This window comes from Phodopus roborovskii, unplaced genomic scaffold, assembly GCF_943737965.1.
Source record: "Phodopus roborovskii unplaced genomic scaffold, PHOROB, whole genome shotgun sequence".
NCBI lineage: Eukaryota > Metazoa > Chordata > Mammalia > Rodentia > Cricetidae > Phodopus > Phodopus roborovskii.
The window spans coordinates 2,792,306-2,819,818 of record NW_026126540.1 but is presented as its reverse complement, the minus strand read 5'-3'; the positions used below and the strand labels follow the sequence as shown (position 1 = coordinate 2,819,818).

At 35.5% G+C, this 27,513-nt stretch overlaps 1 protein-coding gene across 3 annotated transcripts; it reads right to left on the bottom strand.

Moving 5' to 3' along the window:
* Window positions 1-264: 264 nt before the first annotated feature.
* Window positions 265-22,974, bottom strand: Mlf1 (myeloid leukemia factor 1). 3 transcript variants are annotated; one of them, XM_051199034.1, is made up of 8 exons: window positions 22,823-22,974; window positions 11,656-11,803; window positions 9,381-9,425; window positions 7,385-7,468; window positions 6,274-6,402; window positions 4,312-4,471; window positions 2,195-2,333; window positions 265-386 (listed from the first exon to the last, which is right to left on the bottom strand). In XM_051199034.1, the coding sequence occupies exons 1-8, from the start codon at window positions 22,867-22,869 to the stop codon at window positions 281-283; spliced, it is 858 nt and encodes a 285-aa protein (XP_051054991.1). In that variant the 5' UTR covers window positions 22,870-22,974; the 3' UTR covers window positions 265-280. The 3 variants fall into 3 exon arrangements, with proteins under 3 accessions (XP_051054991.1, XP_051054993.1, XP_051054992.1); XM_051199036.1 differs by lacking the exon at window positions 22,823-22,974 and adding an exon at window positions 22,239-22,323; XM_051199035.1 differs by lacking the exon at window positions 9,381-9,425.
* Window positions 22,975-27,513: the final 4,539 nt, after the last annotated feature.

Here is a 27,513-nt window from a genome sequence, read left to right as displayed (position 1 = left end):
ATATATACTATATATAGTACATATCTAAATAACTGAGAAAGCAAAATCAGCATGCGAGTTTTAAAGTTAGTATGTTTACCAATTTAATCACATTGTTGATCATCAAAATTTTATTCCTAAAAGTATGAACAATGTAAAGCTAAAACAAGAACATTCAGATTGAGAAGAAAGTTGCAAAGTACAGTATCAATTCAACAATAGATTGGTCTTTTGTATATTATCTAGCACCATGACTTCCTTTGTTAAAACAACCAACTAAACAAATGAAATGCACAGCTATTTATTTTTTGGTGATTTTCACAGGTGATCCTTTGATGTTGAGTTTGTCCACAAAAATGTTTGATCTTCTTCCATTCTCAATGGCTGAATTTCGATGCATTTTCTCTCTGAGAAATATACATATGACAATTAATACTATTTAAAAATACTCAAGTTAAAAGCCACTATAGTTCAGAGTTTCATCTTATAAGTTTCTTAAAAACTTCAGAAAACTATTTTATTGAACATTGAAGAAAGTATGAACTATTTTATCTAAGACATACTGAATGGCTTGCAGCTTAAACAATGTTGTTAAAATGGTGGCCACTAGTGACATTTACACTAATTTAGCTCCTGAGTTGTGCCACCCACATGTCAAAAGGAATTCAGTAGTCATGCATATCTAATAGTTAACATGTTGGCCAGCACACTTTATTGTGTGGAAATTCACTTCTGAAAATTTGAATGGACAGAACTAAGAGAAAATGCAGCTGCTAGGGCCACAGATTTATAGACAATCCAAAATGAGCATGGTTTCTCTAACTGAGCCATAACTTTGTGTTTTAATTTAGTAATGTTAAGTGTTTAACCAAAAGTATTCAATCTGTGACAAATATTACCAAAAAGATAGAGCCCCCCCCCCAAAAAAAAGGTTTTTTTACTTTCTTTTTTCTCTTTCTTCTTCCTTCTTCCTTCCTTCCTTCCTTTCTCCCTCCCTCCCTCCCTCCTTCCTTCCTGACAGAGTTTCTCTGTGGTTTTGGAGCCTGTCCTGGAACTAGCTCTGGAGACAAGGCTGGATTCGAACTCACAGAGATCTGCCTGTCTCACGAGTGCTGGGATTAAAGGCATGTGCCACCACTGCCTGGCTAGAGTAGATTTCTGTTTCAAGGGCTGTTGAAGTTTCTCCCAAGAACTTAAATTAACTTCAAAATATGTACTACATTTATAAAAAGCACCATAAATTTTAATATGTGGTTTCAGCAAATTTATTTTTCCCAATTATTCCAAAAGCAATTTCAAGGAAGATGAAAATTTTTGTAAAATATATCTAAATGCACATATTTAGTACACATAAAATACTACATTTCATGAAACAAATAATACTACTGCATACTGTGAAATTTAAAATTCATTAATTAAATGCTGGATTTTGCTTGGTAAGGATGTTTTCTAAATACAAACCTTTCCCCTTATAAGTATCTTAATCTGGTGTAACATGTATGACTTTGAATATTCACATTAGGAGTTGTTTCACAAGTTAACTACATACCAATATATAAAATTTCTTAAGGATTTTTACCTTCTATTTTTTCCCTGATGATTAAGAACAGTTCTAACAAAATTTTGATTTGCATGGAATACTTAGATTCAATATAAAGCTGTTAAATTTTTCATAAAAGATACTGTATATACAACTTAGATACTCTTAAGAACCTGATCAGAGATAGTTATATAACACTGTTGTTGTATGCTTGTGTGTGGGGGTGGGGATAAGAATACATATGTGGGTAGATTCATGTTCATGTGTTATAGAGATCATAACAAATTTTAGTTATCATTCTTTAGGCTTTCACTCAAATGGCAGGCAAGGCTGGTCGGCTGGTTGAATTACAAGTGCATGCTACTATGTCAGGCTGTTTTTTTTTTTTTTTTCTTTTTTTAAATTATTATTGATCCCAGTTTCCTCTCCCTCCCTCCCATCCCAACCCCCAACACTCCACAGGGAAGGTGATGCCTTCCAGGAGGGATCAACAAAATCTGTCCAGTCATTTGGAGTAGGGACTCCTGGTCAGGCTATTTTTTTAAATATAAGTTTTGGTGATCAAACGGGTCCTTGACATTGCATGACAAAACCTTTACTGAATGAGCTATTTCCCCCACCCACAGTACATACTTTGAAATATCCTTTAAGAGCACACTTAGAAACAACTTTTACCTCCTTTTGAGTTCTCGTGACACTGAATTTTCATGACCCACACTTCGCACTCTAGTGTTTTCTAGATTATATGATTGTCCACTAGGCTTGAACTTCAAAACTTCATTTTGCCACTCATCATCAAAAGCGTGAGCATCACCTATATTAAATGTCAAAATAAAGGGAACAAGTATTTAGGTTTCTTCTGTCAGTATTGCCTTGGGTCATCATACATTTCATGTAGTCTACCTTACAATAGAGGCAGGAGGCATCTGCAATATTTCCCTCCTTGTTTGTTTCTCTCCTAATGCCTATATGGTTATGGTAATATGGTTTTTCACTTAGCTTCTTGATTATCCTTTTATTCTATGTGGACTAGATGATTCAAGTACTCTCATTTACAGACTTTCCTCTTGAATCATCTAAAAATGATCATGACGTCCCATGTTCTTGGACAGTCCTTCAATAGGTTGCATTTCTAGTTACCTCTTCATGCTTCTAACTTGCCTTAAGCTTGTTGTCAATTTCCTAACATTATCAATTTATGATGTCAGGAAGTAGATAAACTAATTTCTATAAAAATAACAAACACATAGATGATTGATTGTTCTTGTTCTTTCAGACTGTCTTTATAAAAACATGTTAAACTTTCCAAAATATTGATCATTACAAAACACTTAGGGTACATATATTATATTTTTTTTTTAAAATTATATGTAGATATGATTTGTGTGTGGGGATATAAGTGCTGGTGCCCTTGGAAGCCAGAGGCATCTCTTTGGAACTGCAGTTACAGGTACTTGTGAGCCACCTGATGATGTAACACACATAGGTTGGCCCTGAACCCTGACAAGGACTGGAGAGGGACTAAAGAAATCACAGACACACACATACAGAAAAGCTGGGGTCAGGTAGGCTGTAAGCACTCTGCTTGAGTGATACCAACTACACCCAGACTGGAACCTCAGTGCTTTTTCTGAGCAGCACAGTGTGTGTGTGTTGATTGTTAAGCTAGTGTGTGTGTGTGTGTGTGTGTGTGTTGGTTGTTAAGCTAGTTTCCACAAGAGGTCTCTATAGACAAGTAGTCTAAATTTGTAAAAAGAGCCAGGAGGAAGAAGCTGAAGTTGCTAGTTTTTGTGCACACTGATCAATCCTCTGTAAACATTCACATTTGGACTAGAAGAAGAAAGCTTTATCAAGTCCTAGGCTGACCCACTGGGGAATGCCTATTTCTCATGGGTCTGAGGCCTTGGTCCTTGTTTTAGCTGTGTCTACATAGATGACATACATTCAGTTAGAACTTCACTTACTCAAGGCTTCCTTTGCTCCCTATATCCTGACAAAAGGAATTGAACTCAGGTCTCAGGAGAATTATGTGCTATTAACCACTAATCCATCTATCTAGGCACCTCTAATATTTTAATAAGATCATAATTACTATAGTTTTTAAAAATTCAAGTTTTTTAGCTTTCATCTTATTGCATAATGATATTTTCTCTCCTATCATTTTTATCTAATTAAAATAACTTCCTTTTCTGAAATGATACATTAAATTCTTTATTATGAAAAAAACCATTATTCAAAGTATTTTTCTGAAAATGAGATAAAAGTAATAACATTTCAAAACAATTTAATTTTAATTAAAATATGAAAGGTTAATTATTAATATTTAGACAAACTCTTTGAAGTTTGATCTATTTACAAACTTTTAGGTAACATTCAATACTTTTGAAAAATAATATAAATTTGAAAAAAACATGTTTATGCATAAAAGTATTAAAAAGAAATTCATCAAATCTTGAGTGATGTTTTGGGACTGAAGTTTAGACTGATTTTTATTTCTTTAAACTTTCCAAGTATGCTTCTTTACAATCAAAAAAATAAAAATTCATTTTGCCTTTTGATAACATTACTAAAAAAAAAACTTAAAAACTTTCATTCAACCATTTTATAAATGAACAGTACCTCACCTTAACAAAAGTAAATATAAAAATATGTTAGATGATAGAACCACAATTGAATTACTCTGCCCAACATTTCATACACATTCCTTATAATATCTTAATAAAGAATTCATGAAGTTCTAGAAATGCAGCTACTATTTTACCTTTTGATAAATAATTTTTGTGATAACTTACTTTCATTCATATTGATGAACTCTTGATTGACCTCTTCATCTCCAGTCTTGTTATTCTTGGACTTTTTAATGACATGAGCTCGGTCATGGATATGATGACCAACAGCCATTTTCTCTAGACCACTGTCAGAATCTCTCATTGCTCTTCTGGTTTCCTTTATCTTTAAAATTAAAGTAAAAGTTACTCAGTTAACATTCAAACACATTACAATGGACTTAGTTCTACATTCTTCAGTTCATCATTTTGTACAATAAGATGATTTAACTATTATACTCAGTTCCATTATCAACTTGGTGTAATAATAAAACTTCTAATCTTTAACTGTTTTCAAGTTAACCTTTTCCAAGTTGTATTACAATATTAAAACAGAATAAGTTATATAAAACTTAGTTATATAAAGTAAGCTATATAAAACCTTTAACACTGTGTTTGACAATGTAATGGATGGAAGCTAGTAAGTGCAACTACTTACTATCAATTATGTTGAAGGAGCTTGAGTCTCATGACTACAACCTACCAATTCCATGGAAGTGTTATTAGAATGTTTATGCTAGCCAATGATTATTAATGTGATTTTCCATGTGACATCTACAGTTTACATTTAAGACTTCACTATGTTCAGCAAAGTATAAAATGCCAGTAAATTTGAGATATATATATATATATATATATATTGGTTTTTCAAGACAAGATTTCTCTATATGCTGTCCTGGAACTAGCTCTGTAGACCAGACTGGCCTCAAACACACAGAGATCCACCTGCCTCTGCCTCCTGAGTGCTGGGAGTGTACTCAGGCCACCAACGCCTGGCCATATTCCTAGATTCTTACACAAAATATTGCTGATAAAATTTTATGTTATATTTATATAATGGGTACTACATAGTAGTTAAAAAATAAATAAAAAGCTGGGTATGGTGGTTCACTCAGGAGGCAGAGGCAGGCAGAGCTCTATGAGTTCAAGGCCAGGCTAGCCTGCATAGTGAGTTACAAACCAGCCAAAGCTACACAGTAAGACCCTGTCTCAAAACAAACAAAAAAATAAAGAAACCTGGATTACATGTATAACTTGAATAAAAGTAGAGGACACATAAGAAAATGATACTATTTGTATAAAGTTTAGAAACCTATAAAATAATCTTCTATTTTATTTTGTATTCATAAAGAATACATGAAAAATATTCAAGTATGACAAGCTTCAGGTATAGGAAAATGGTTGTCCCTGAGAGACAGGAAAATAATAAAGAATAAGTATTAAAGGAAATAGAGAAAAATGTTGATTTAACTAAACCATGTGACAGGAATATGGGTTTATCATGCATCTTTTCTGTATAATTTCATTATTTTATTAGTTTAAAAATTCATATATAAATTCTAAGGTGACATTTACTTCATGAAGGCTTCTTTTAGTGTCTATTTTATCAATGTGTAGATGTAATAAAGATCAATAGATATTTTTGTGATGGTCACCTTCATGGGTAGTAAACCCCACTTCCATCAACTAACCACAGTTGATTAGCATCCAACTGTGGAGTGTCTTTTCACCATGCCTCCCTCTCATCCCCTGCCACTTTCAATCTACTTGCCTTTTTTTTTTTTTTTTTTAAGATGTATTTTTTATGTATACAGCGTTCTGTTTGCATGTATCTCTGAAGGCCAGAAGTGGGAACCAGATCTCATTACGAATGGTTGTGAGTCACCACATGGTTGCTGGGCATTGAACTCAGAACTTCTGGAAGAGCCGCCAGTGCTCTTAACCCAAGCCATCTTTCCAGCCCAGACAATCTACTTTTCTATAACTTAATAAAACACTAAGAATTTTAAAAACTACTGAAAGCCAGGCATGGAAGTTCAAACCAGCAATTCCATACTTAGGAGACTGAGGCAGGACTGCTCCAAGTTTGATGCCAGCTGAGTCTACACAGTATGACTCTATCCAAAAACAACAGAAATAAAAACTTACTCCTCCTGGAGCCCTACGGGTTTGAGTTGAGGCCTGGAAAACCTTTGGTGGTTCATCTCCTACTTTGGAATAGGTCATAACAGAGGAAGAACAAAATGAATGCCCATTTGGATCCATTGAAAGGTGACCCTAGAGACAAAGGAAATTGTAAATTAAGATTCCAGTTAAATATGAAGGGTGAATGACAAGAGTTCAAATAAGCAACAACATTAGTTATATATAGTTGATCAAAATGGAACTGAGTGTTCTAATCTACTTTTGGTGCTAATTTCTATTTCTTCTGGAAAGAATAACAGGTGAGTCACATATCTCAGTCTGTGTGGCTTAGATTTAAATAAACATGATACAGTCCCTTAGGCAGAAGCTATCTCTTGTACAGACTTGCCATTCTAAACAAAGTGAATTATGTATGTACCAGGAACTTTCATATTTTATTTGGGCACCAGATTGATACGTTCCTAAAACCACTGCTAACACCCTAGATTTTATCATTCTTAAATGATCCATAGAATTCAAACTGGATATTGCAATGATCAAACCAAGTTATTTGTTTTGATGCTATAAGCAGCACAGTAGGAGTACTAGTGTTTGTTGATAATATTTAGAATGTATGGATCTACTAGTATCCAAATCATTTCTGTTCTCAGAGATTTTTTTAAAGGTAACAATATGAAAGTGTATAGAAAATATACGATAGTGACATAAGAATATTTTGAGGTTGGATTTTTTTTTAATTGTTTATAAGCCAACTAATGCAACTTTTCAGACTTTTAGGTTATAAAATAAATTAATTAAATATAATTTTTAATTAAATAAGAGAAAATAGCAAGCTGATATTATTATAATATCCTAATTAATATAACTTTTGTTTCAGGAATAAATTATTTAAGAATCAATTATTGTATATGAGTTAATCATGTAACTTATGCAATGCTGTTAACCAGGTAATAATGCTAATTACTACATGTAATAATCATGTAATATTGTATATGGGTTAATCATAACCATTTTCTGCCATTTTCACTATGGTTAAAGATGTTTGAAAATCCTTACAATATAGGATATCAATAATAAAAAATAATGTTCTCATCAGTTTCTTTTTAGTACTTACAAAGTTTCTTTGTAACTCCTGCATACCATTTCGCATATTTAACATCATCCGATCCATTGCCTGAAAAGGGTTGACATCTGTATGCTACAGGATATTAGGAAGTATGTTATTAACTACAACACCAAAGAAGCAAATAAATTTTCTCAAAACAGTTGAAAAAAATTCCTCAATTTGCTGTATCATGCAGTAATCAACTAGGCAAAAATAAATGAAAGACTATACAATAAGAGTTAAAGAAGATAAGCATATGCAAAAGTGCAAAAAGCCAATATAAATTAGGAAATTAATAACACTGTAAAAATATATACACATTATATACACACACATTTGTATATATACTTTATACAGACATATCTTTTGTCAACTTGCTTAAACCAGGGTTGTTCTTTTTCTTCCATGCATTTATCTTCTTCTTGCTAACCCTTAAGGTTCAAAATGTCTTCTCTAGGGAGATATGGCTGAGTTGGCGCGTACTGCTCATGTAGGGCCTGAGTTTAGTTCCCAGCAGTCAAGAGCCCATTATTGCCTATAATTCTAACTCCAGCTACCGAGTATCTGACATTCTTTGGCCTCTTTTAGTACTACACTGACATATACAAATCTCCACACATAAACAAAAGTTTTTAAGAGTCATCTGATCTTCACCATTACATGCAAAAGTTTTGGGTTGTGGGCTTGTATTCTGTGTGCTACCATAGTATGAATTTCCTTATCATTTTACTAGTATCTTTGTGATATGCTACATTCTTCTGGAACTAGTTCTTCAGGAAGGACAAACATTACATCTCAAACTTCAGAGAACAAATAACTCAAATTTAGTGCAAAATAAAAAGGCTTTCATGAAAATATAGATACAAATATTCTAAATTTATTATGTTCCAATCCTTGGATAACTTTTTGGTGTTAGAAACTAGTAAAACAGATGAAAGCTAGAAGGTTGGCAAGGTCTGCTATAGAGCAGCCATACTTGTGTAGGTATTAAGAAAAACCAAGGACTCCTTGTCAACAAAGTCAGAAAGAAAACCTCCAAAAAACTATGCTTTGTTACTTTGTGGAAAGTCAATACAGGCATGTGGAAGTCCAAGTTTGAAATACAATTATTGAGTTTCTCTGAAAAATAAGTGAATGTTCCCTAAAAATCTATGTTTCCATTTCTGAAGACTGATTTTATATGTTGATTTACTTACTGTAACTATCATTGCAATCCCTTTGGCAAACTGTCTCCAAAATTATTTTCATTATAATTCATAACAGTAGCAAAATTAGGAAGTAGAAACAAAAGTAATTTTATGGTTGTTTGGTCATCACCAGAAGGTTAAAAACCACTGATCTAAACAGAAATGAAGATATTCTAAAAATATATTTGCGCTTCTCTATGGCTATCAGACTATTGAAATAATCCCCAAGAGACATGATTTTCCTCAGGAATTTGGAAAATGAAAAGGCTGAAGGCTGATACTAGGCAGTAGAGGAACTTGTCTCCTGGGAAGAGATTTCCCATAGTTATGACAACTTGTCAGATACTTTGCAGGAGAGATTGGAGCAGAGACAAGAATAGGTCAGTGATGGCTGGAACCACACAGTGACTAGAACTGCTTAATACATACACCCTCCCTCCACATCAAAAGCTCAGGTAAAGACCTTGAAGATGGATTTGGAAATGTCTCTGGATTTTAGTTCTTCCTAATGTGGAAACACTGAGTACATCTCCTTTGTTAGCTTTTCACTATTACTTGTCTGTTTAATTGATCAGTGGGTAAGCCTGGCTTAATAGTGCTGTCAGGCCCAGGCTCTGACCCTAACAATCCTGGTAATTACTTTAGAAAACCCATGTCTATGCACTTAGGTGAATTTAATACATGAAACAAAGGTTTCCAGTATGAAGCTTAACAGCTATTATGGAGGTTAATGAAATGCATGCAAACTCACTCTGCTTGAGTTAATGAAAGTATCTGTTAAAAAATAAAGCTAAAATAATTTGTCTCATGACACGAACCATACCACCAAACCTTCCAAAAGGCACAAGAGAAACACTTGTTGCCTAGAAAAAATAATATACAATAAATTTTGGTTGCACTTATTATATGGGCATAGCAAAAATATAAAATTGCTCTGTATAGCCATACAGCTTAGAACTACCATCATTACAGAAATTTTTAGTAAAAAATTCTCAATGCGTATTTTAAAAATTATCTATTTCTTATGCATTGTAGCACCTGTCTGGCCAGCAAATAAAGAAGCCACAATAAAGAGAGTCTTTGCTATAGGCTAAAGAAAACATTTCAAAATTAAAACGAAGTATAATGACTAGGATTAAAGCATTTTCTATTGCTATTTCTACTGATATTCCATATTTTTTAGAACAGGAACATGTTGGATGCATCAATAAAATTCTTACTTCTATTTCTTTGAATTGAAAGAATAGATTAGATATGCTCTGACATATCACCTAGTATCTTGAGTTAAAAGGTAACTAGCAAGTTTAAATATCAGATTATCTAGTTTTTATGTTATTTTTTTTTAAAGACAGTGTCTTAATTTGAGTTACTATTACTGTGACAAACACCATAACCAAAGCAACTTGGGGAGGAAAGGGCTCAGTTGGGTGAAGCCTCCAAATTTTTGTTCATCATCAAAAGAAGTCAGGACAGGAATTCAAGCAGGAACCTGGAGGCAGGAGCTGATGCAGAGGCCCTGGAGGGTGCTGCTTATAAGCTATTCAGTTTGAAGTGTTCTGTTACAGCCACTAACTACACATGAAAATAAGGAACCAATGACTTTAAATTTTCTTTTAAATGTTGGTCCTGAACTTTCTTTTCCTTTTTTTGAGGGGAGGTTTGAGACAAGGGTTTCTCTGTATTGCTTTGGAACCTATCTTGGAACTCCCTCTGCAGACCAGGCTGGCCTTGAACTCACAGAGATCCTGTATGTCTCTGCCTCCCAAGTGCTGGGATTAAAGGCATGCACCACCACCACCCAGCTTGAAGTTTCTTTATATTCTGAATTATTTTCCTACTTGACTTTCCTATTTAATAATAACATTTATGTATTTCTTCAATAAGTCTTTCATTGATTTAAACTTTGGCAAGACAAATATAATTTGAAGAATACTTATATGCAAATAGTTCTAAATAGTGAATCTTACCAACCACAGTTTCACAGAAACATTTCTATTTGGCTATATAGTTCTCTTATTCCAGTTCCTCTTAAACATTTAGTGGTTTTAGTGTCTGTGGAAGAGACAGTTATTTCTGCCCCAACAGGTGACCAATGGAGTTAATGCTCATTTGTATAAACATCTTCAATACATTTCCAGCTGAATTATAAGTTTCCTTCATGAATGCTTATAAGTAGCTCATTTATACATATAAATCCAAAGAGATACATGTTTGATGAGCAAATACAGCAAATACAAAAAGTTTTTAATACTCCATTTAAAAAAATGGATTAAACTGAAAATTATATATATACCTCACCATGTAACATTAATTTATAGTATTATTATAGATCTAGTGCCTATAAATGACACTATTAACTAATGAAAAGGAAAGTAACAAGTGTGACTATGCAAAGCTTACTCTTATTTGAAATGGCACATGTAATTTTATCAGGTTTTATGATGATCTAAACTATCTTGCTCTCAGACTTATTGTCTGAAAATATGAAAACATTTTTCTAGAGTAGTCTAGAATTCTGTGAATTGATTAATCATGTTTGCTGAGTTCTAAATATATTTCAATTGTAAAGATCCATTTTTATGGAAATTCCTATGGATTCTGTAATTGCCATTTCTGAGGGTAAAAAATAACAGAAAGAGGAAATGAGTCCAAAATGGTTAACACACATATGTAAACTATCTTTTATTAAATTGAGTATGTTTATATCTTATGTGTCCCAACAAAAACTTAGTGGTTCAATAAATATAAAATACCACACTAGATTTTGTTACTATTTAAAACTCTGAAGTATGTGGCACCAGGAGTTCTTGCTGGTTTTAATTCAGTACATGGAAGTTCTCAGAGGAGAAATATGTAAGAAACAATGGCTTAGTATGGCTTTTAATTGGATAACTTTATGTTCTAATAGTAAAAAGCAATTCTGTACCATTAACATTCATTGTTCCAGGTTTTAGCTTTTCAACATACATCTCCTTTTATGTAATAAATATTTCCATGATAGAAGTATCATAACTTTATAAGTATGTAACTTCTATAAAATTTTTGTCTTGTTCCTACAGAACTTTCTTGCTGGCGGTCTTTAATAATACTCACAGTTAAGGAATCTTCTCCATCTTTACGGTCTCTACGAGTACGGGTTCTTCCTCTACCATCAGAGATACTGAGCAAGTCTCTTCCAAAAGGTTCAGAGAAACTTCTCATCATGTGGTGCATGCTTTCTCGGTGTGCAAGAAAGGAATCACTGTTGAAAATACAGAATAATGGAAAATTAATGTTGTAATTTAATAACCTTGGGTGCTAATATAATTGTTAAGGAGACAAATATTACAATTTACTCGGGAGACAGAGGCAGGCGGATTTTTGTGAGTTCGAGGCCAGCCTAGTCTACAGAGCAAGTTCCAGGACAGGGTCCAAAACAAAACAAACAAACAAAAATTACAATTTAGAAGATGAGAATTATTTGATATTATAAACTATAAACATAAATAAAATCCTATCCTATTTATACGAACAAAATATACTTTCATCTCGTTATATAAAAATGGTAAATACAAATTACCATATCATAAGTTGTTTAAGAAGAGGAAAACTGTGAAAACAGTCTGAAAAATATTTCTATCAGGTAAGACCACTACAGGATGTCTACAACATAATTCCATAGGGTTAATAAAGAATAATCCATGCTGAATATTCCATAGGCATCAAATAACCTACAAAAGTTTTCTTTTTAAATTGAACATACACAAATAAAAGTTTGGAAAGGAACTTCTCTGAAATATAATTATAATACTGTTTGGGGCTGGAGAGATAGCTCAGTAGTTAAGGGATTTGGTACCTAGTATCCTCAGAAGACTAATAACTGCATCTCACTATAGTTCTAGGGGACAACACAACACCTTCTTCTGGCTTTTCTACAGGCTTCTGCACCCCACCCCACCCCTACAATCTGAACAAACAAACAAAACCCATTATTTTTAACTTTCCTTACTGTGAGTTTATCATTGAAAGGAGCATTAAGAACCATAGCTATGTTAAAGAACACTATAAAAGTACAGATTATATCTGTAAAGTCAAAGCCAAAGCCACAGATAATTTTTATGAGAAATTATTTTTTTTCAAGACAGGGTGGCCCTGGCTGCTCTGGAACTCTGTAGGCCAGGCTAGGCTCAAACTTACAGATCCACTTGACTCTGACTCCCAAGGCTTGGGGTTAAAGATGGCTTTGCTTCTAAAGCTAATTTTTATTTCTACTAATTCTAAATACTACGACCATCAAAATATCTAAATATCAAGCCTTAAGAAATGTCAAGTTTCTTTGAAATTACCAAACCAACTATCAAGCTGCTTAACAATATGGTTTCTTGTTCACACCTAGCATGACAAATCAAATACACTGGCTCTGGATCTGATTTAAAAATATGTACTCCTGGTGATTTTAACTCAAATAGGTCTTTATCAATCTTTGAGGAGCAAGGTCCTCTGTGACTCTGTGGTATCTGAATTAATTAGAACCTGAGTATTCCTTCTGGAGACAAGGTTTCACAACTATACAATAAGGATAATGTAAAATATTCCTGTTATCAAGATCAAAACTATGTAACCTGAAAACACAAAATATAGTATCTGATACATTAGTAAGTTTAATAAGTGTTCATTTCTTGTACTCTCACTTCCTCTCTAATATATAGATACCATTTCCTATTTTTCTATCATTAAATGCTTCTCGGGGACAGAGATTTTACTTTAAAAACACGCAGAAATGATAATGTTCCAGCCCCTTTCTTAATATTCTTAATATTAACTTTCTTAATGTTAACGCTTTCATTACAATTCCAATTCAAAAACCTAAAAATTTTAATACTTCATCACAACATCATGATTGTGACTTACTTTACCAATAACTATGGCTCCCCTTGTTTAACTGAACTCCCCAAAACAGTGTGGCCTCCTTCCATAATTCTCCACTTCAGTTACCATCAATAAATTCTCTTGTTAAGAAAATGAAAAAATGTGGATTCCTTCCAGACTAATGTGGTTTGATCACACCAGACCGCCTGAAACAGAGTACAAGCTGATCCTACATTCCAAACAGCTGGACAAAACAGCCCTACAGACTACAGCTAGGATATCTGAATCTTCTTCGAATCCCCCAAGACAGCGCCCCTTACCAGCAGGAAGTAGTTTGGAAAGAACGACGCCCAAATTCCCAAATATTGTGTATAAATGTTTGTTTTCATTTAATTGGACTTTGTTATATAAAATTAAAAAAAAAATACTCTATATGCATAAAAAAAAAAAGAAAAAAAAATTCTCTTGTTAATCCAGTTCTAATTCTTTGACATTACCACAAATGAAGGCATAAAAAGCCAACATCTGTCAGTATCTCAGACAGAAAGGGCTTTTCTTCTGAATTATATGGCATTAGTTTAAAATTCAATCCTACTATCAAGAATCAGATTTCCTCATACATTACCTTGGAAGTTAAAAAAAAAAAAAAATAGCAGCATATGGCGGCAAACCTGCTCAGTAGAAGAATGTTTGCCTATCATAGATGAGGCTCTAGGTTCAATCTCTAGTACCAAAATTATTTTTTATTGGGGTGTAGTCATGGCATGTTATGGAATGGGTTATATAAGGATATTTATTACAACTATATAATATACTTTGAGAGAGTATTCCTGCCTGTTAAGATCAGGCTGTGCTTTACTCTAAATTATTCCATATTATATATAAAGAAATGAATTTTTAAGGCCCTGATTTGCCCTGGGTGGATCCAGAACCTGTACCATCAGTTAGGTACCACCCATCTAGCACAGACTTACAAGTGACTTCCTCCTGGGAAAAGAAAGGGAGCTACCTCTGTAAGACCTGGACCTGATTTGGTTGGGGCTTTGACCTAGTTGGTTCACTGTCAAACCTTTTTCCTGGGAGCCCTGCAGCAGGTCCTGAAGCAGCTCCCTCATTGGACTGGACTGGTTCCTTATTAGTACAGATGCTTTCTTAGCCTACTTATAAACACATGAACTCTGCTGCAATTTCTTAAATATATTTACTGTGTGCTGTATAATATAAATTTAATATCTGTAAAAGAACCTATATGTGTCTCAGATAGGCTACCAAGTTAAGTTGATAATATGACAAATTGCTGTCACTGAAACTGCTAAGCCTGATGAATTTGTTAATAAATTCTGACACTGTGGAAGAACACACATTAAATAGGTTTCTATATGTTTTTGGCTTAGTGTAGTCACAACATTGCCTCCCATTGGCCCACCCTTCTGTTCTAGACAGCTTCACCTGTAGATTCATATATTTGTGAATGAGAGAAATGAGAGAAAATTATATTTGTTGTTCTGAGATTGACTTTATTTGTATATTCTGATGACTTCTAGTTGTACACATTTTCCTGCAAATGACAGGTCTGAAAAAAATCCATTGTGTATATACACCACATTTTCTTTATCCATTCTCCTATTGATGGACACTTAGCATGGTTCCATAACATAACTAGCTGTCAACAGTGCCGCAATAAAAACTTATGTGCAAGTATCCCTGTAATAAATTTAAGCCTAACAATAATAATAAGAATGGTATATATAAGTATATAGTAGACTATCTTTAGTTTGAGGAACCTCATACAGATATTCATAGTGGTTGGAAAAGTTCACATTCCCACCAGTAATATATAATGGCTCCCTTTTGTCCATATCCTTACCAGCATTGGCTGTTGTTTTCTTACTGACTGCTGTGGTGGTTTGAATGAATATTGCCTCCACGGGGCATTCAGTGATCCTTTGTATTTTTTTTCATTTTTATTTTATTAATTTCTGCTATGTTATTTCTTTCTATCCACTAATTTTGGGTTTAGCTTGTTTTTGTTTTTTAAGGACCCATATAGTGTATCATTAAGTTATTAGAGGTTTCTCTTTCCTTAATGTGGGCACTGTAACTATAAACTCCCCTCTTAGAGCTGCTTTCATTGCATCTACTAGGTATGGGTGTGTTGTGTTTTTGTTATAGGATTCTTAAAATTCCCTTTGTGATTTCTTCAATGATTCATTATTCAACAGTCTGTTGCACAAATCTGTTGTTCAATCTCTATGAGTTTGTATGTGTACTACAGTTTCTCTTTCTGTTGCTTTCTGCTTTTATTCCATTGTGGCCAGTGGAAAAAAACACGGAATTGTTCCAATGTATGGCTATAGTTACCTAGACTGAATCTTTTCAAGCTGAAATACATTCCAAACTTACTTGCCTAGTTTTTAGAGTTTCTCTCGAAAAATCTGCTTTTATTCTGATAATCCTGTCTATATGTGACCTGTTGCTTCTCACATAGCTTTCAGTGTATGTTCTTTGCTCCCCATGTTTAATTTTTAACTACTTGATGTACGGAAGTTTGTTTTTCTGGTCTCATTGGTTGGAAAACCTACATACCTCCTGAACCTGGATAAACATTTCTTTATATTTGAGAAATTATCTACTATAATTTTTATTGAAAATATTCCCTATGCATTTAGCATGAAACTCTTCTGCATATATGATCCATAGATTTCGTCTTTTCACAGTGTTCCCTGGGTCTTATATTCTTGTATATTCTGTTTGTTATTTTCTTATTAAGTTTTCCTCGTCACTAAATGTTCCACTTCATCCACCTTGTCTTAAAACCCTAATGTTCTGTCCTCCCCTTGGCCCATTCTATTGTGAAGTTTTTTCTGAGTTTTTTATTTGATTCAATGAATATTGTACCTCCAGCATTTCATATTGGTTTTCTTCTCAATTTCTCTTTACTGAATTCTATCTTTATATCTCATATTAACCTTATTTCATTCAGATGTTTGCATGCTCTTGGAATTCAATTTTTAAAAAGGATAGAGGGGGAAAAGGAAAAGAGAACAGAGAGAAGGAAAATAGAAAAAAGAAAAAATGTGAACAGTTAAAACTGCAGTGGACATTAAATAAAGCAAGAAAGAAAGTGAATTGGAAAGACGTGGATGGGAGTAGATTAAATGTTTTCTTGCCTGCATGCTGGCTCCAGCTTTGATTTAAGCATTCCTTCTGGGCTCCCAGATGCAAATCACATTCCTGAGTAATACTGGCAGTGCCTCCAGCTGAGCCTTCTGGATTGTCTCTTGTTCTGCTATTAAGTTTCCTGTTACACTTTACAATTAAAACTAGAAATTTTTTGGCAGTCACCCACTTCATCTCATGATGTATCTAACTGGCCCTGGTTTATTGCCTCAGAAATTATAGCAGACCATGCCTGCATGTTGTCCACCATCCTTTTTCCTCAAAAACATTCTAAAAAGTGAAAACATCTAAAAAAGCACAATTGCTTCAAATATAACTGCTTTAGGATTAGCAAATGCTTAACTGAATTTGTATTTGGCTGTACATACACTTTTTTTGTTGTTGTTTTGTTTTGTTTGAATTCAACTTTGGGTATAATTTATTATTGTACAGTTTCGAAGTTTCAAAAATTTATAGTCTAACCACAATTATGATATACCATATTTATGTCAACCCCAATGTTCTGAGCCTTTGCAAAAAATCATCTCCCCAAATCCTACTTACACTAATATGCTTTGTGTTAGGTTTTCATCATCATGATGAAATACTTCACAGAAAGACTCATTTTGTTCATACTTTCAGAGTTTCACTATATCATGGCAGAGAAGAGCAAAATGCAGGAAAGCTGCTCTCGTGCAAGGGACTAGGAAGCAGTGAGGACACCCATGCCATGAGTTCTCTCCTTTCTCCCTGGTACTCTATCTGGGTTGCTAGCCTGTTTGGGATAGTGCCAACCATATTCACCTTGTGTTGTTTACCTCAGCTAATGCTTTCCAGAACCTTATCGCAATCATTCAAAGGTGTGCTTTACAAATCTAGGCACTTCTCAATCAAGTCAAGTTGGCAATCAATAAGCATCACAGGCTTTGTCAGTACAGTTTTGCCTTTTTTCAGAATTTCATATAATGAAATTATATAGTGTGTCATCTTTTATATATAATTTCTTTGACTTAGAATAATGCTTTTGTAATTTATCCATGCTGTTCTATAACTAAATCTAGCGTGTGTGTGTGTGTGTACATATGTGTGTATATGTATATATAACAACAAAACTATTTCTAGTTTTTTGTCTTTATAGATAAGGCTACTTATATTTTGTGCACATAAAGTTTCTTTTTTGTTTTAATAAACATCTGTAAGTACAGTTGCTGGTATGTATAGTATGAACATAACTTTATAATATAATGCTGTGTACCAGGAGCCCTTTTAGTACTGTATTTTTGCTAGAACTTGGTTCTGTTAGATTTTTCAATTTAAATTATTTGAACAGTACTATAATCATATCAGTGTGATTTTATTTTGTATTTGTTATTCATATAAATGATAAAAAATTAGTGCACAGATATACCTTACCTATTTTTAAATGTTTGTCTTTTGTTGTTGGTTGTTAAGAGTTCTTTAGGGGGCTGGAGAGATGGCTCAGAAGAGCAATGGCTGCTCTTTCAGAGGTCCTAAGTTTAATTCCCAGCAACCACATGGTGGCTCATAACCATCTATAGTGTGATCTGGTGACTACTACTGGCATCCAAGCATACATGCAAGCAGAACACTATACATAATAAAGATTTTAAAAATCTTTATATAGTTTTTGTTTTGTTTTTTTCCAACCCTTGGTCTTGCCTTTTCCTTTTAAAGTATCAACTACATAGCTGTAAGCCTTTTTTTTTTTCTTCAGGTTGTGGTCTATTTTTATCTTTGTTTGTTTGAGATGGGGTGTCACATAGGCTGGCCTTGAAATCACTATATAGATAAAGATGGCCTTAAACTTCTGATCCCTCTACCATTATATTCAGAGTGTTAGGGTTATGGGCATCTGCCACTATGCCTAGTTTTATGTGGTATTGAGGATCAAATCCAGGGCTTCATACAAGAATGCTACCAACTGTGCTACACCCACAGCATAGGTATTTAGTTTTCACCACAGATTATGACCTAATACAGTATACATGTTTAAAATTTAATGACTTAGTATACTAAGGAAGTCACTCATTTAGATGTGACTGACCCTACTCCAATGGTTCAATGGTGCCAAATACCTGGTGTTCATGTCATCTTGTAACCTCTTCTGCCCTCGAAAATGAACTGGACTTCTAGACCTGTTTTTTAGTTTTAGGTTTTTTTGTTTGTTTGTTTCATGTTTTTTTTTTTTTTTAATAAATTGGTTATAACAGAATAGGATGTTACATTCAAAATTACATATTTTAAAGACTGAGTTTTGTCTGAGGTGCTCTCTCATGCACAATGGCTGGGAGGGCTTATGAAGAAGTCTACACAAGGGAAAATAGAAGCACATTTCTAAACCAGCCAACAGACACATGAATGAACTTGAAAAATGAATGCTCCTTTCAACAATACTTGTGATAACTTCAGGTTCAATAGACTTGAGTGTAGCCTCTTGAGGTTTGAGTTAAAACTACTCAACTAAGCTTCTTGATCAACAGATTTGATGTATAAGCTACTGCAGCAATAGATAGCTAATACACATTACAAGAATAAACTCTTAAACTAGAGGGCAGCTGAAACAGGTACAGGAAGCCTATGGAACTTCTGACAAGCAGAATAGCATATTTACAGGTTCTTGGAATTAGGATATGATTATCTTTACAGGAACCATTATTCTGCCCACCACAGGCATGTTCCTATAATAACACTATTTAAAGTAATTTCAAGGAAAACCATCAATTTCTGCCAAGTCTGCATAAAATGGTCACAGAAGATTGAAATGGGGGTAAACATGGTTTGTAATTGCCACTAGTGTATACTGAATGAAATGCAATGAACTAATACAATTCTTTAACAAAGAACAAAAGCCTAAATTAGAAAAAACAAATCAAAACAAAACTAAACTAAAAAGATCCCAAAGCAGCAACATCTGCAGAAAAATCTATCACAATGTCAGTATTATCTCTGCTCTATGCTAATAGTAACTAATTCAAGGGGAGCTTTTTCTCTTCATGTTTCTCTCCTAGACACAGGGTCTCACTGTGTAGCCCTAGCAGGCCTGGAACTTGATTAAAAGTATTCACTATCACTCCTGGTTCTCTATTTGCCTTTATGTAAGTTTACTGATTGTTCTGCCATCTCCATTCTGCTAAGCCTACTCACTCAATTTTTTCTTTCAAATATGATTTTCAGCTTTAGATTTCTATTTGATACATAATATATACATGTTGTATATATACATATTAGAGATAGACATGTTACACATACATTTCCTTTGTTGAGATGTCATATATTTTCTTTTGTGACAATCATTATTTTCCTTCACAAATGCAGCAAAATTATAACTGCCTTAAGTTTTTTGCCCATTTATTCTAATATCTGGTTAACTTCAGGATAAGTCTTTTATCTAGAAAATGAGTCACTTTTCCTGTTAAATAATTTTGACCTCTATGTTTCATTGTAGAGAGGTTCCAAATCTTGTTATATTTCCTAAGCAGGTAATGTGTTTGCCTTAGAATTCAAATTTTGCTTATCTGTCAAAGAAGCTTGATCCTGTAGCCAGGGGAGGGCCTGGCTGTCTAAAAGCTATTGCTGCTGACAAGTTGACTTTGGGGCATAAAGCAACTATAATAGCCCCCATGCATTGGAGAGCATTGTCTGGCAGCCGCTGACTGATGATGACCAACACCTGTGTGACTCACCGCCAAAGCCTGCTTCTCACTGAGAGACTGAGCAGATTGTGTTCCCTTAAATTTTGCTTGATTTTTGTATCCTCTTCAGTAAGCTTCTCTGAGTCTGACTTATGCAGATAGTTAAGTGTAAAAGAGATCTCTACAGAATCTATCCACAGGAAAGCTCTCTACCTCTCTATCAGGACACTGTCCACTCCCACCCTCACCAGATACTTTTCAGTGACCATGGTAATCCTGAGCCCTGTCTTTGGTTCTTAGGCCAAAAGGACTTTTGAGGCTTGTAGTAGTTTTGGCTGCTTTGCATGGAGCATATGGAGCTTGGGCTCAAGGTAGAATTGTTTTCCTTTTGTCAACTGCTTTGTCTTCTTCAGTATATGTATGCTTGGGCCATTTCCCAGAACCTTCTCCAGAAAGTTTTTATATTCATCCTGTACTTTAGTGCTATGTGTAATATCCATGTGTCAAGTAATTTGTATATGTGATGTTTTTATTTACTTATAAGGCTTTTTAACGATAAAGTTTATTTTAAAAAGAAAAAAAAATTAAGAGTAGTATTTTAACTAGGAAATTCCAGTATGAACATAGTAATTACTATCAGCAGTCATGAAACACTATACATAAACTGTTCCATAAGTTATAAAGGATACTAGATCACCATTAAGCAATGTTTACTGAATATTTTTTAAGTTAAAGTAACACTAGAGAACCTAATGTCAGGTACAAAGTTAGTATTAGGAACAATCTTTATAAAAAAAAACTGTATGAAATATGTGTCCTACTTCCCTTTTATGTCCCTAAGTTCAACAGATAGTTTAGTAAGTATCATTTTAATAAATTCTTTAATTTAATATTAAACAATGAATACAATTTCTTTTTTTTTTTTTTTTTTTTTTTTTTTTTTTTTTTTTAGGATTGGAGTGAAAAGGATAGGTCAAAGGACAGATTACCTGAAATGTAAATTCATCCTTTTCCTTGTTTATCCTCAGATGTGTTTATGCTATGTACAATGGTTACAAAAATAAATTATAAGCATGAATCAGTTTTATAGTTAATTATTACATATTTGCCTTATGTTTTTGACAATGGTTGCTTGGATCTGAAGAAGGCTATAAAGTGTTGAAGAGTATGACTGAAGGTCTTTTTTCATGCTAAGCATGAAAGAAGGGTGCTTTTTGATGTGTATGTCTATTTCTGATCTGTTACTATTTTTTATCTCAAATCTTGGGTTCTTTGCCTTTGCTCAGAGGGTCATCCAACAGTTTAAATTACACTCCTGCTAGACATTTTTTAAAAAAAGATACTAAATACATATCAAATCACACATTTAATTAAGGACTACTCATTTAATAAACTCAAATATTCTCAGAAAATTATAAAGCCTATCTCTGAATGTCTTCTTCCCAAGGCCTCATTTATTTCATTGGGAACCATTCACCATTCCTTGTCACCTGAGGTGTTCATTGTACACCATTTCCTTTCCCCTCCCCCATCTCTGCATTATAAATAAGAAGTCCCTTTCCAAACAAGGCCAGTTCTGTTAATAAAGCAGGCAAAGAAAACAAGAGGTGGCTGCATGGCAACGTCCAGCCCCCACAAAGCATCCAGCACAACTCTGTTTGGTAGTGCTGCCAAGGTGACAGCCTTCACTATATGAAAACTTGTTAAGGAACCTAAGCACACACCTTTAATCCCAGCACTCAGGAGGAGGGAACAGGTAGACCTCTGAGTTTGAGGTTAGCCTAGTCTACAAAGAGTTCCAGGCCAGTTAGGTCTACAGAGTAGGACCCAATCTTAAAACAAAATAAACACCAACATTTAAAAATATAAACAAAATTCCCCCGCAATAAACAAACAAACAAACAAAAAAAAAAAAAACTGTTTCTCTTATATTTATGGTTGTGAGCCTAGCCTTTAACGGACTGTCACCTTATAAAGCACTCCCCATCCCTATCTATTAAAGTGACTAATTCTCACCAGAGGTTCCACCAAGATGGCAGTTAGGGTCCCCCACCAAAGCCCTGCTACTGCACAGGAGGGCTTCAGATCCAAGGCCACTGAATCCCAAGTTGTGCTAAATCATCATCGGCCTGGGCCTCTAGCTATAGAAAACTGTTCAGAAGCTCGGGAGCCTCGTCCTCACCTCCCACCAGCTCACCTCAGGCCCCTAAATCCTCTTCACATCCCAATCCTGCTCAGCTCATCCTCTCTCATGCCCTCCGTTTCTTCTTGCCTTATAGCCTTAACTCCTCTCCTCAAGTCCCCTACCTTGATCTCTTCACCTAATGATCCCCAAATCTCTTCTACTCATCCCCACTTCTCACCGTCCCAGTCTTCTCATGCCCCCATTTCTCTTTCAGCTCCCCATTTCTCTTCACAGCCACTTCTCACTCCCAGTCCTCACACCTGCTTCTCCTCACTCCCAATCTCCTCACACCATCTCTCCTCATCCATTCCTCACCCTGACCCTGCTCCTCCTCACAGCCACCTGTCCGCCTCCCGCCCGCTGTCCACCCCACGACCTGCGGGGCCGTCGCACGTCCCCGTCCCGCGACACTCACGCGAAGAAGGGGTCGTCCTCGAAGCCGCTGCTCAGCATCCGAAACATCGTGGCTGCACGGCGGGCGGCGGGCCGGGGTGGAAATGGACGCAGCTCGCCGCGCCGCCACCAGCCTGCTTCCCGCTCGCTTCGCGCGTCTGCCCGCGGCGAGAGCCGCGCTCGCGACTCAGGCGGGGCCTGACGTCCGCCGCTTTCCCATTGGTCCCGACTCTGTGACGTCACTAAGGTGAGGCGGGTGAAGGGAGGACGGTGCGCGGCTGCCATGGCAACCGCGGTAAACACACGGGAGGCTTGAAGTTTGGCTCCAGGCCCGAGGCGACCTTTCAGCGAGGCTCCTGAGAGACAGCTTAGTATCAGAGCTGCGGGAGCCAAAACATTAGACTGCCTCTTTATGACCTTGGCCAAATCGCCCTTGGTCCCTCCAGACCATTCTGTGGTAGCTGGTCAAATAATGAAAAAAGTGAAAAAAGGTTTCGAGTACAATTATCAAGCATTCACTTCTAGAAGGACACTCCTGTTTCTGTGACCTAAAACTCAAAGCAATACATCAAACATGTAGACATAGGATCAAAAAATGAGGAGTGAAGAAGAAATTGCTCTCGTTTTGGTCCTCTCGTCCATTTCAAGGATCAGAGCTCATGCTGAAGCTAACAAATCTTTAACAACATCCCAGCATTCTTAACAAGCAGGATTGGGGAACAAGATCTGAAACAAGCAACCTTATCTAACTAAATTTTATTTCTATTATCTCCATTATGGTGTAAAGGAACCTTCTATTTATGACAGGAAAACTGGTTTTCACCTTACAGCAGTTAGAAACCTTAATGATAACACCAAACATTGTAAACGATCTTTAGGAAATAGTACTGGTGAGATGTATGGTATGGTATTATGGGGGAAGGAGGCAGCATTAAAGTAATATCCAATTGTTGAGGTTTGGAAAGTACTATATAGGCCCTTCCAAGAGCTGGGGACGAAGGACAAAGACAAAGGATAATGACAAGGAAGGGAGAAAAGGCATCTTGCATATACACCCTCAATTAGCTTGTTCCCACACGCTCTGGGGAGTACCCTTGGGGAGGTGGAGGGGTGTCCATGGCTCCTCAGGGCCCTGTCAAAGAGAGGTGCAGGACCTGATTTGGAAGGGGAAGGAGTACTCAGGGTTATTTTTGGAGCTGGAAATTTAATCCTTTGAACCTTTACGCCTCCCCCATTTCACCAGGTTTCTCTGACAGTCCTGCTTCCCTGAGACTACTGGCTCGAGGCAGGGCAGACTTCACAGTATAAGATAACACAGCCCTTCCAGGAAACAAATGGGCTATTTTAATTTTCCTCTGGCCTCAGCATGATGCTCCGAGAGCATTATGGATCAGGGAACTTGGAAACTACTTCCATGGCAAAACTTTCTGTACAACATTCCATATTAGTTTGTTTAATACAAAGCAAATGTAAAAGAGATCAAACTTTAAAAAAAATAAAATGAATAGAAACAGCAGTACGACAAGCAATAATATTAAAATATTTCTGCATTGAGGCTAAATAAAGAAAATTTCAAGAAAAAGTTCTATCTTTTTGCACGGAGTTTACCACATCGTTAAACAGGAAAACCTGAGTACAGGGACAGGCTAGTAGCTATAAACACAGTTTAGACACCATGTATAATGCTTTTTTTAAAAAGGTGTTAGAAGAAAAAGAATTGTAACCAAAATCTGTGACATCTATTTTAAATGGAAACAAATGAAGGGGTAGGTCAAGAGAGGATGGACACCCCACTAAGGAAGCCCTAGAGATATAGATCAAGCTGAGAGGAGAGGGCCTTGAAAATGGCTCTAAAGGCAATTATAATAACTATTATTAGTGTAACCTTCCTGCAGTTGTGTGAGGGTGGGTTAGAAATTAAAAGGTGGTAAATGCTAACCAAAAACTTGGAAGAATGAGAGGGGATGGAGTATACAGTTATAAATAGGGGATACCACATGGTCTTCCCTGGGAAAGTGAATTTGAGCAAAATGCTATAGGAGGGAAATACATACCTATTTAAACTTTCCAGACCCTTACAAAAGTGCCTGATATCTTACATGTATAGCTCTATTCATGTGAGTTGGGACACACCTTCAGACAGTAAAGTAAAAGCTTTTTTTTTAAAATTAGGGCAATAGTTCTTAGTTATTCTTATGCTCCAAACATTGTCCTAATTGCTTCCAAGTACATTTTCTCAGTTGAACCTTCCAATACCATGTGTAACAAAATGCTTCTCCTTGATTACATACGAAAACATTGGTGCCCAGAGATGTGATGGCACACTTTAAACCGAGATTTGTCCCACTCCAAAGCTTATATTATCTCCATCATCCAGCTTTGCCTCCCTGCAAAGTTTAAAGGGGTCACATACTAGTATGTTTGTGTGTAAAATTTCATATTCACACATGTAATCTCTAGCCACACTACTACTTATGTTTCATCTGGAAAAATACTGACCAAATCAAGAAAAGACTTCCAGAGAAATGCATGTAACAAAGCCAATTTTAAAACTATACTAATGACAATAAGAGTTCAGAATGTCGGCAAGGTCCATGTTTTTTTCAACCACTAACTCACAAGTTGCTTAAGACAGACCAACTACATCTCAAACACTAGCCTAGCAATTTAGAATACAAAATTCCCTGGCCTATTTGTAAGGAGTAAAGTTTTTCCGCCCACCACCTGGTCTTGTCCTGCCACCACGCCAGCCCCAATAAACACTCTGTATTTGATATAATGCTGTTGGCCAGTTACTTGTTTCTTATTGGCTAGCTCTGTCTTAAGTATTAACCCATTTCTGTCCATCTAATATTTTCACGTGGTTATCTGACCGAGAGCCGGCTGGCATCCTGCTCTCTCCAGACTCTCCATTTTGACCCCTTCTTACTACTTCCTCTTTCCTCCTTGTCTCCCAGTTCCTCCCCTCTTGCTTTCCTATTGGCTAACAGTGCTTTATTCATTAACCAGTATGAGAAACATATTTACAGAATGACATCTCCCATCATCTCCTCTTTTCTGTCTAAATAAAAAGGAGGGTTTTAATCTTAACAAAGCAAAATATATCACACAGCAGTTATCAAATAAGAATCACAGTTAACAATATTAAGTCCATTAACATTTAATAAGATTTAAGAAAATATTACATCATCTATCCTATCTTTGTGAGTCTGAAGTCCTATATGTAACTTATCTTTAATCCTAACTAAGGAAAACTATAACCATAACTATTTGTCTTCAACTCCCTCAAAGACCACAGAAGGATAGTACATAAACTCTAGAAATGACAGAGACAACTCACTGCCCAGTCAGTCACCTGAAGTTCTTCTGTAATCTACCATCTTCAGCCCATAGGCCATACTGTGTCTGGCAGACTCTTCAACAAAGCAGGAAACTTTAAACTGTCTTCTTGTACTGGCAGTTTGTCAGTCATTTTTCTCTGTGTCCTGCAGACTGTCTGGCAGACTCTTCCATGAAGCAGGAACTCCGTAGCAATGTCCATCTTGAATCAGCAGTCACTTTTCTGTGGGTCCTGCACGTCCAGTTTATACAGCATAAAGTCAAACAGTCCAGACAAGAGTAGTATCTTGTCCAGATGGCTAGTCTTACCATATTGGAAGTAAACTCCATAACAAGTTTCTTCAATGTCCATCTTCCTTTCTGACGCAGGAGGTGTTGCCAGAAGCAATTGTGCCTCAAGAGCAACTGTGCCTCATTGTCAAGAAAAACCCTAAACCATTTTAAATGCCATATTCTGTAGGTCTTTGAAAGGTTTGAAGAATGCCTATCTATCTCAAATACATCTCTGTGTATCTTGAAAACCTAACTTAAGTTTTGACTATCATAGGTAATTATCTATAATCTGTACTCCATTATACATTACATTTCTAAATGAGCTATATAAACACAATACCTAAACAAAAGGAGACATATACATATCACAAAATTGACTTTAAATTTGTATCAATAAATGAAAATTCATTCCAACACAAGGTTTTCATATCTGTACCATAATTCCCTTTTTACCTTTAAAAAGATATTGGTTGTGATCCATTTATAACCAACCCCATTTAAATGAAAACAAACATTTATAGACAATATTTGGGAATTTGGGCGTCGTTCTTTCCAAACCGCTTCCTGCTGGTAGGGGGCGCTGTGATGGGGAATCCTAAGTCTGCAAGGCTGCTTTGTCCAAGCTGTTTTGAATGTTGGATCACCAGCGACTCTGTTTCAGGGGGTCTGGCTTGATCAAACCACATTAGTCTAGAAGGAATCCATAGCTTTTCGTTTACTGTGGAAACAAAAATAGAAATCCTTTCCCCCAGTAACTTGTCTTTGACTTAAATTTCGAAGTCAAAGCATTTTTAAATATGTAAATTGAATTAATCTAGCAGCATTCTTTTATCAGTTGTTATTTCCTCAGCAGTTAAACAATTTAAAGACAACAGAATAGCATATAGCATCCATAATTTTTCTGTGCTTTCCATCTTTATGTGGCTTTTTTATTACTCTGTTTCTTTTTTTTATTTATTTTTATTTAATTTTATATAACAAAGTGCACTTAAATGAAAACAAACATTTATACACAATATTTGGGAATTTGGGCGTCGTTCTTTCCAAACTACTTCCTGCTGGTAAGGGGCGCTGTCTTGGGGGATTCGAAGAAGATTCAGA

Bases quoted from the DNA above. Each gene is read 5' to 3' on its own strand.
- Mlf1 (XM_051199034.1), bottom strand. From the start codon at position 22,869: ATGTTTCGGATGCTGAGCAGCGGCTTCGAGGACGACCCCTTCTTCGC. The intron at 7,469-9,380 runs GTTCGTGTCATG...AATATCCTGTAG, and splicing joins TTGGAAGGTTTGGTGGTATG to CATACAGATGTCAACCCTTT. The intron at 6,403-7,384 runs GTAAGTACTAAA...CTTTGTCTCTAG, and splicing joins AGGAGTTACAAAGAAACTTT to GGTCACCTTTCAATGGATCC.